Genomic DNA, 10,804 nt, shown 5'->3' on the forward strand with positions numbered 1-10,804 from the left:
AATCTTCTGGCCTTAAATTATAATATATTTATTTATTTATCTTAATTTTATCAGAATTAGAATTGCATGCGCATGATTAGGGCAAGAGAATGTGATGCGGAAGAAGTAAACTCAATAAAAAATAACCTGTGCTATCCTCGCTATTCGCTATTTGCTCCTTGGTTTTTTCAGGTTATTGGACCAAGGAGTCAAAAAAACAGTGTGATATTTCTTAAAATTTTTATATTATTTGTTACCTAGATAATTTTTTATTAGCAATAATGTAATTAATATTTGTTGTGTGGTTACACTTTATATACTCTTTATATATTTTTACTACAAAATTAATTATAATTAAACTTACATTATTGCTAATGAAAAATAATTTAGGTAATATGGTTTCTTTTGCTTTATTTTATTTTTGTGATGTATATTAGCCAGGCCTTTGATTTAATTTTCAGAGGAGAGAACTTGTGACCTATTTAAGGGTCATTGGGTTCCAACAACATCAGAAGGATCAACATATTACACGAATTCAAGTTGCAGAACTATCCCTGATAGCAAAAACTGCTTCAAGCATGGAAGAACTGATAGCGATTTTCTCAATTGGAGATGGAAACCTGAGCAATGCGATCTTCCGCGATTCGATCACAAAATGTTTCTTGAATTAGTGAGAGGCAAGAAAATGGCATTTATTGGGGACTCTGTGTCCAGGAACCACATGGAATCCCTCTTGTGCTTGTTATCACAGGTCAGTTCTAATTCCTGAACTTGGTTTTGGTTAAACTGCGGTTTTATTTCGATGCAATGCAAACATATATTAAATAGCCATAATCTATAAATAAATAAAGAATACTCCTACTTATTGATGCTATACGGAATTGATTAGCACGACAAGAATTTGCGCAATAGTTGCACTTCCAATCTTCAATGCTATAATTTGAAACAATGGCTCCCACTAATATATCTACTATACATAAAAGAATCGAGCGAGAATAGGTGCACATCTATTCAGTATAGTTCTCTAGTATTTTGTCTATTAAAGACGTGAATACGTGACATATTTATCATTTGTATTGTTGAAACATGGAATTTGATTGGAACAAGAATATACAAATGTAAAGACTCTCATACAATTATCTTTATGTGAAGTTCATAGTCAAGAATCGTTAAATAATTATTTAATTAAAAATGTTAAATTATCTAACAACGTCACATAAAATACATAAAGACAACTTCACATAAAGACAATTCTATATAAGTTTCCACTATATACAAATACAAATTGGAGCATTAGGAGAGAATACGACTCTGGAGAGACCGACAGAGACCAAACCCTCACCTCTATCACGCACACCTCATATCTTCGCTTCCAATGCTCGTTGCTCTTTGCTCTTGGCTCCTTTCCGTTGCATCTCCCTCTATATCACAGGGAGGAAATGAGAATGAGCGACTATACAATGGTGGTGGACAAAAAGACTGCAGAGGAAGAAGATTTGGTGAGGCGTAGCTAGCATCAAAAAGACAAAACTAAATGGAGATGAAGTTCTTGCTGAAGCTGAGGAGGATGAGACAGAAGATATGTGTGAAGAGATCCCTAAGCTGAATAAGAAAATAGGGCCTGATAAGATGGAGCCAAGGCATATGCAGGCTAAGACTTCCTCAACTGGGGTTTTGACAGAAGGTGAAGTGCCTGGAAGATCTCGGCAGCAAGCTCTATCATATAGGGATAGCTTGATGCGTGATGATACTGGTATGATTCTCTTCCCAAATGAAATCGTATAAATGGTCATAGAGGAATATGATATGGAGGAACTTTCCGGAAGAGGTAATACAGATCTAGCTCCCTTCAATCCTAAACCTGTGGTTGATGTTTCATTAGAGGAATATGACATGTGGTGTAAGCCATGGAAAGGCTCCTTGATTGTTAAATTCTTGGGAAAAAATATCGGTTATCGTGCTATTGAATCTTGGATAAGAAGAGTTTGGACACGAAAAGGGGATGTTAATGTTATGGATCCCACATGAGACTTTTTTTTGGTCCGTTTCTCGGATGAAAGGGACTACCGCCATGCTCTTTTTGAGGGTCCCTGGCAGGTGGCGAATCACTACTTTCTAGTGCAGAGATGGAGGCCGTTTTTTCTCCCTTCTAATCAACCGATACAGAAGCTCGCGGTATGAATTCGGATTCCAGGCCTTCCGGTCGAATTATACACGGAACAATTCCTCTGGAGAGTGGGTGGAAAGTTAGGTACAATGTTAAAGATTTATCACACTACTTCCATACACTCAAGGAAAAAATTTGCTCGCATTTGTGTTGAGATTGATTTGAGCAAGCAATTGGTGCCAGCCATTCAAGTATTAGGCAGAGAGTTCAAGATTGAATATGAGGGTCTCCACATGATTTGCTTTGGTTGTGGCAAATACGGTCATAGGATGGATCAATGTTCTGAAGGGCAGAAAAATGAGGCAACACTGACGACGGATTCAACGCCGTTGGGAGCTCCGATGTTGGATGGGATGGAATTAGAAGGTGCGAAAAAGGGGAGACTAGCGGTCACAATTCAAGTTTGAACAAATCTCAAGCAGATTCCACGAAACCAAATCTCGTGAATGAGGGTAACCCAAAAGGGGTGGTCAATCATGAAGATCCCAGTTACTTCAAATCATGGACGTTAGCTAAAAAGATGCAAAAATGCAATGGGCAGCCTAAACAAGGTTTCGATACTGTGTCTAGTAAAAGCCAAACTAAGAAATCAGATTCTAGGTTTGAAGTCTTGGCCCAGAAACAATCAGAAACAAATGGCCCACTAGCTCATGATGGAATGTCGAAAAGCTCATTAGGTAATGTTAACAAGCCTTCTATTGCAAAACAGCACTATCATGCGAGTTCTTCAAATAAAGTGGCTCAAAAAGATCCTCAGAGAAACAAAATCGTAGAATCTTCGAAAAACAAAACAAATAAGGTTAGAATTCCTAATAATCAAGTTTTTCAACATGAGAAAAGGAAGGATAAAATAGATGATATGAACCTCAATTTGGTGAGGGAGAAAAAGTATGATTATTGGCTCTCCTGGGAGCTTATTAAGCAAGCTAGATACATGCCAGGAGGTGATCCTTTGTGCTTGGGAGAAGGTAGCGTTCAGACCCATTACCCATCCAAAGAAGTTATGTAAGCGGTGAATTTGCTTCAAAACAGGGCTCAAGGCAGTATGCAAGAATCAAAACCTCCTAATCCGGGTAAGGCCTTGCAACTATATCTCCCAGTAATGGTCAAGTACCCTTTGCGTTGGGTAATAAACAGGAAAGTATGGTGGTGGATTTAGCTGCCACTAATGTCTTTTCTGTCCAATAAGTTACTATCTAATGACCACCTTCTTTTCATATTTTTTATGAATATTATTACATGGAATTGTAGAGGTGTTGGGAGTAAAGGCTTCTCTGTTTTGCTTAGAGAGCTATCTTTTTGTCATCATGCTAATTTTATATGTCTTCTGGAAACTCATATAAATGGTACGAAAGCTAATAATATTGCCAGGAAGTTTGGTTTTTTGGATTGGTATTTAGTCAAAAGAGTTGGTTTTGCAGGTGGTACTTGGTGTCTCTGGAACTCTTCTCATTGGGATATCTCAGTGGTGATATCTCACAAGAAATTTATTCATCTTCAAATTGCTTATCGGTAGGAACCATTTTAGTATCTTACTCTGGTTTATGGATCTCCCCATCTTAGCCTCCGTTTTGAAGTATGGAGTGGGTTGAAGGATTTAGCAAGGCAAACCTCTGGGGAATGGTGCGTGGGGGCGATTTCAACTGTGTTCTCTCGGTGGCAGATACTGGTGGAACATCTGGCCTATCTCAAGACTCATAGCATTTTTCTGGGTGTCTTCTAGATTGTGGTCTTCAAGATATTGGGTTTAATAGTCAACCGTTCACTTGGCAACGTTGTGAAATTCGTAGACGGCTGGATAGGTAGGTTGTAAATAATGCCTAGTCCCAAAGGTTTAGTCAAGCTATGGTCAAGCATCTCCTAAAACTAAAGTATGATCATATCCCAATTCTTTTGAATCTTGAGGTGACTTCTGCTTCTAATATTTCTCGACCTTTCCGGTTTCTAGCAGCTTGGCTTTCGCATGAGGATTTTGAAAATTTTCTTGGAAGGACTTAGAGGAATGGTGTTTTCTTAGAAACTAACGTGAGTAATTTTATGGAAGCAGCAAAAAGTTGGAATAAGGATGTGTTCGGTAATATGGCTCATAGGAAAGTTCGAATTCTAGCTTGGCTAAATGGTATTTTGGAGCATATTCGGTTTCATACTAATCCTTTTCTTGATGATTTACAATCTTTGCTTTGAAAGGAGCTGGAAGCTATTTTAATTGAAGAGGGAATTTATTGGAAACAATGCTCTCGTTTTAAATAGATCAATTTTGAAGATAAAAATAATTCCTTCTTCCATAGTATGGCAACAACAAGAGGAGGAGAAAAAATAGAGTTACTATGCTGAAGAATTCTGAGGGTGGTTGGATGAAAAATGTAAATTTGTTATGCAACTTCGGAGTTCAACATTTTCGGAATCTTTATACTAAGGATATCACTTATGTGAAATTAGAGGCTCCTAGTTTGTTTCCAGAGCTAAATATGGTAGAAAGGAGTGAGCTTGGCAAAGGGGTAATACCGGAAGAAATTTCTTCTGCTCTTTTTTCAATGGGAGCTTAAAAGGCACCAGGGCTAGATGGGCTCCCTGCTATATTCTTCCAACGTAAATGGATTATAGTGAAATCCTCTCTAACAAGTTGGGTGGCACATATTTTCAATAATCATGATACTATTCAGTCATTTAATCAGACGTTCATTTTCTTTATTCCAAAGAAGGAAACTCCAGAGAACATTAACCACTTTCAGCCCATTAGGCTCTGCAATGTTTCATACAAGCTTGTCACCAAGATCATTGCTCAGAGGCTTAAAGTGGTAATGGTAAAGCTGATTAATTAATCTCAGTGTACTTTTGTTTCGAAGAGACAAAGTGTGGACAATATTATAGTGGCTCAAGAAGCTATTCATACTATAAAAGCAAAGAAGGGGCCTATTGGTTATATGGCGGTGAAAATAGATCTTGAAAAGGCTTATGATTGCCTTAACTGGAACTTTATATATGATACACTCATGAAAGCTAGGCTGCCTGAGAACCTGATCGATCTTATTGTTCAGTGCTATTCCTCGGCTGAAATAAAAGTTCTTTGGAATGGGATTCCCTCCTCCTCTTTTTTTCCTTCTAGAGGTGTTCAGCAAGGTGATCCTATTCCACCGTACCTATTTGTTCTCTACATTGAACAGTTGGCCCAGATTATCTCTATTGCAGTTTATAATAACCTATGAGTTCCTATCATGCTTCGTCGTGGACGTCCAAAGTTGTCGCACCTTTATTTTGCTGATGATATTGTGCTTTTTGGTGAGGCATCTTTGGAGCAGGTGGGTCTGATTAGAGGTATTTTCGATTTTTTTTGTCAAAAAGTGAGTTATGAGAAATCTTGTATTTTTTTCTCCGATAATGTGTCATTACTAGGAAGTTAGAAATGAGTGAGACCCTTGGTATGCGTTTGACCTCTAATTTGGGAAAGTATATTGGTGTTTCCTTGCTTCATGGGTGAACCAAGAAGGATGATTTTTACTTTATTGAGGAGAGGATGCAGAGTAGACTGAGTGTTTGGAAGGTAAGAAATCTATCTTTAGCTGCACGAGTAACATTAACACAATCTACTTTAGCTACCATTCCATCATACATTATGCAAATCATGAAGCTTCCTTTGAGCATGTGACAAAATTGACAAAATTTGTCGAAATTTTATTTTGGGCGGTGATTCTAATGGGAAGAAGCCTCATCTAATCAACTGGGATAGAATATGACAACCCAAGCAGCAAGGGGTCTAGGCCTGAGATCGGCTAGGATCCTAAATAACACAAATATAAAGAAACTAGCATGGAAGCTAATTCATGACAAGGAGACCTTGTGGGTAAGGGTTTTGAGGAATAAATATGGCAGTTGTGATACTGTTGTTTTAAAAATAACCAGACCCCAATCCTATTTTAATGTGTGGAAGAGAATCTGTCAAGTTTGGAAGCGGTTTCAAGGGAACCCTATTTGGAGATTAGGTACTGGTAATACAACTCGATTATGGGTTGACCACTGGCTGCCTGACATTCATCAGCTTGTTGATTTTGTTCAGAATGGTGCATCAGAAGATAGGTTGGACAATGGAGTTTGTGACTATATGTTAGGGATTCGAATTGGGATCTTAATCACATTTTGGAGTTACTGGGAGAGGACTAGGCTCCCATTTTTACAGCAACGAAATCTCCTAAGGCGAGCTTCGGGGATGACCAAGTGGCTTGGTTACACTCAGTGAATGGCTTCTTTTTCATTAAGTCGGCCTACTCCATTTATCTGGAAATCCCTGAGAACTTGGGTGCTACTTTGGTTTTGAAGGTATGGAAGCTTAATGCCCTCAAAGAATCCAAGCTTTTTGTTGGCTGGTTGCAACTGATGCCTTATTCACCAACGTTCTGCGATTTAGAAAGAGAATGGCTCAAGATGATATTCGTAGTATCTGTGAAAACTCCCTTAAATCTATGCTCCATGTCTTCCGTGATTGTAGAATTGCGTAAACGATGTGAAAGAACATAGACAATTTTAGAGTATCACTTTTGGGAATTGATTTAAAATTAAAATTTGCATTAAAATTAATTGATAAAAAAATTAATAAAATTTTTTTACTCGTATAATTATGTTTATAAAATAATTAAAAATAATATAAAATTTTAATTGAATTAAAACTAACTATTAAAAGGATAAATTTTATGTGTCATAAATATTTATGTGTCATTTTATAGAATCCAAAATAAAATTAAAATTAAAACTACCATTGAAGATGTTTTAATTATGTTTTTTGAGTAAAGTATTGTTTTTGTTCCTAACATTTGGGGTAAGTCCCAAAGTTGTCCCTAACATTTCAATCGTGCTATTTAAGTCTTTAACGTTTCAAAATTGACTCAATGTTGTCCTGCCGTTAGGGATCCGTTAACAGAATTGACGGCGGGATAAAATTGAGACAATTTTGAAACGTTAGGGACTTAAATAGGACGAAAACTTTGGGGACAAAAACGATATATAGAAATAAATTTTAATTTTATCTTTTAATAATATCAATTTTTTCCTGTACATGGTATTCAGTTATTTTTTAATCACATCTAAGTAAATTACACTTAATCACATTATTTTCATTCTAAATAAATTATTTTTTTTATAATTTTACTCTTAAAGATTTTTAGTTATCATAAAATATTTTTAGAATGACTAGTATATAAACTTGCGGAAAAAAAATAATATATATACAATAAAATATAAATTATACCTTTTGTCTCTAATGTATCAAAATTCTTTAAAATTATAAAAAAATAAATTTATTTAAAATGAAAGTAATGTGATTAAGTGTAATTTACTTAGATGTGAGTAAAAAATAATTAAATACTAAGTACAGTAAAAAATTAATATTAATTGAAAGATAAAATAAATTAAAATTTATTTTTATGTATCATTTTTGTCCCCAACGTTTTTGTCCTATTTAAGTCTCTAACGTTTCAAAATCGTCTCAATTTTGTCCCGCCCTCAATTCTGTTAACAGATCCCTAACGGCATGATAATATTGAGTCAATTTTGAAACGTTAAGGACTTAAATAGGATGATTAAAATGTTAGGAACAACTTTGAGACTTACCCCAAATATTGAAGACAAAAACGATATTTTACTCTATTTTTTTTCTATATACGACTTTAAATTCAAAACTATTTATTAAGAAAAGAACGTATTTTTCAATGATATTTTTTAAATTTAGATTTTTTAAATTTAGATTTTTTATTTGAGATAATAAAATATAATCTCTCATTTTTAAATATTTTTTTATTTTATCTATAAAATAAATAATAAAAAATTATATTTTATTTTCTAAAATAAATCTAAAATTTAAAAGATTCAAATACTATTTTTTACACATGCGCGTTGCACATTTAACGCAAACATAGTTTATGTTTCAGTTGGGTTAGTTGAAAAGTTCTTGCTAGCATTACAACGAAGGGAAATGTTTTCTGTAAGGCGATTATAATAAAAATAAGTTAAAAGTGCACATACGTTACAAGCATTTAAAATTCATATTTTAGAAGTTTGTATGACGGAGTATAAAGAGAAATCTCACATACTCGTGTCACTTTTTAATTTAGATATAGAAGAGAGAAGGATATAAAATTCAATTATAAAATATATAGGTACTTTACGTAATTATAGTATTGGAAGCTAAAATTAAACTGTTCGATTTATAAAAGGTATAAAAATTGAATTGTACGAGTACAAATTGAATTTTTCGATTTATGTTTAAAAAATTAAAAAAAAAAAATAGGATACATAAATCGGACTAATTCTAGTTGTGCAAGAAATTAGCAAGAATAATGAAAAGGAAGAAAGAGAGAGGTATGAAATTATGTTAGAGGAGATAAAAAAAATGTTTAAAGTGAATGTTGATTTATATAGTGTAGAAAATCTCAAATTTTATTTTTTGAACAATGAAGCTCAACACAACATAGTGGCAATTATCAATACTCTTAATTTAAATAAAAAATTTATATTAGTAATTGTTGGTTGATCAATTTTACTTATGTATTGAAATCGGCCATTATTAGCTCTTCAATATACTAATTGTTTACATCAAATTTAACAGTAAGACAATATTAAACCCATTTAAAACTTTTTAATATTAAAACAAGATATTTAAAACGTCAAAAATTAAATTATGATTTACGTTAAATATCAATGATCAAAATAATACTTTACTTTCTCATATTTTACATTTATGACAAATGTGTTATATCCTTGACACAAAATATACGAAAATATCTAAAAGATTTAAATAAATTTTTAATTAAATAGTGGATTTGGTAAAAAAAAATTACAAAAATAAATTAAAAGTGATTTAATAGTGTAACTCAGGAAGATATATATTAAAAAAGTTGAGTAATTTAAATTAGGAAAATAATATATGTATCCTCCTAAACCACGCCATATCTTAGACATTAAATTTCCACACAAGAAATATACCAAGTGCTATATATGATATAGTGTTATGTATATGGTTTTACTTTTACCGTTTTAGTAAGGAGGTAGTTTACAGTTTTGTTTGTAATTTTTTCAGGAAGAAACTCCAAAGGATATTCATAAGGATTCAGAAGATAGATATCGAACATGGTATTTTCCAAAGCATGACTTTACACTGATGATGCTGTGGAGCAGGTTTATAATAGTTGGCGAGGAACAAATGATAAATGGTTCAGCGTCTGGAACCTTTGATTTGCAGTTAGACAAGGTAGATGATGATTGGGCTAGAGAGCTACCTAACTTAGACTACGCCATAATCTCAGGTGGACACTGGTTTTTCAGAGTGATGTACCTCCATGAAGGTGACAACCTTGTAGGATGTGTGTACTGTGGCCAACCTAATGTGACAAGCTACAACAGTGATTTCCCGCTGAGAAAAGCGTTTCGAACGGCATTCAATTATATTAACAACGGTTGCAAGGAGTGTGGGAAATTGGTGACGGTATTGAGGACATTCGCACCGGCACACTTTGAGAATGGAGCATGGAACACTGGAGGGTATTGTAACAGGACAGGTCCTGCTAGCGAGTCAGAGGTTGATCCAGGGTTGTTTGAATGGCAAGTGAGGAATGCTCAAATGGAGGAGTTTGAGAAAGCAAGAAAAGAGGGGATGGAGAAAGGGCAGAGTTTTGAGGTGTTGGATGTGACTGTGGCAATGATGATGAGACCAGATGGGCACCCTGGGGACCATTGGGGTAACAAATGGATGAGAGGTTATAATGATTGTACTCATTGGTGTTTGCCTGGTCCTGTTGATTTGTGGAGTGAGTTGTTGCTGGCAATTCTCAATAAACGTACAAATTTAAGTCCTCGAGGTAATATCAAATCATAAATAATACAAGCAATTATTACACCATGTTTTCCTTCCATTATTCTCTAGGAAATTAGTCATTTTTTACCCCCTAACTCGTGACATTGACGTGTAGATTTGTATTCAACACCATGAATTAAGTGAGAAGTAGAGTGTTTTTTTTTCATACTATTGTTAAGATAGAAACTAATTTCATTATGATATGCTCAGTTGGTGATATACTTGAAAATAGAAATTAATGACGATGATGATATATATATATGCCGCTATGATCAAGAAAACTAAAAAATTTTGGCAGCACACATTTTATCCTTGGCAAATTGAATCAAGAAAAATAAAAAAAATTGCGATTCGTCCCTCTCGTTTTTGTGTTATTGTAATTTGTCCCACTTATTTGGATTTTTTTTTATTTCAGTTGATAAATTTAGAAAAATACAAATTAGGCCATATTAATGAATTTCGCCATAACAGGCCCATATTTAAGTTTTTTAACCTTTTCAAGATCCAACATTACTATAATGCTACCATTGACACATATAAGATAGGGTTATTCGTTCAAATCTTGGTGCATGCACCAAGTATTGAATATGAAACCTTAAGTGTTATATGGGTGAGTGTGTAGTGTAGGTGTGTTGTGTTACCTAAGATTGGGAGTTGTCCAATTCACTTGACCAAAAAAAAAAAGATAAGGTCATTTTTGTATATATGAGTATAACTATGTTATGGTGATTACAGTGACTATAGTATTTTTAAAAGTGTTACTTAAAAAAGGTATTATCAAAATATAAAAATTAAAAAATTCACCTATAAGATAATGA

The 10,804-nt window shown here is 34.1% G+C and overlaps 1 protein-coding gene and 1 long non-coding RNA gene across 2 annotated transcripts; both read left to right on the plus strand.

Annotated features, from left to right (window-relative positions):
- LOC107647596 (protein ALTERED XYLOGLUCAN 4-like) lies at nt 354-10,212 on the plus strand. Its single transcript, XM_016351664.2, has 3 exons — nt 354-369; nt 441-730; nt 9,213-10,212. The coding sequence occupies exons 1-3, from the start codon at nt 354-356 to the stop codon at nt 10,005-10,007; spliced, it is 1,101 nt and encodes a 366-aa protein (XP_016207150.1). The 3' UTR covers nt 10,008-10,212.
- Nucleotides 1,129-4,093, plus strand: LOC110263563. Its single transcript, XR_002349383.1, has 2 exons — nt 1,129-3,219; nt 3,568-4,093. It is a non-coding gene; the product is annotated as an uncharacterized LOC110263563 (long non-coding RNA).

This window comes from Arachis ipaensis, chromosome B06 (genome assembly GCF_000816755.2).
Source record: "Arachis ipaensis cultivar K30076 chromosome B06, Araip1.1, whole genome shotgun sequence".
NCBI lineage: Eukaryota > Viridiplantae > Streptophyta > Magnoliopsida > Fabales > Fabaceae > Arachis > Arachis ipaensis.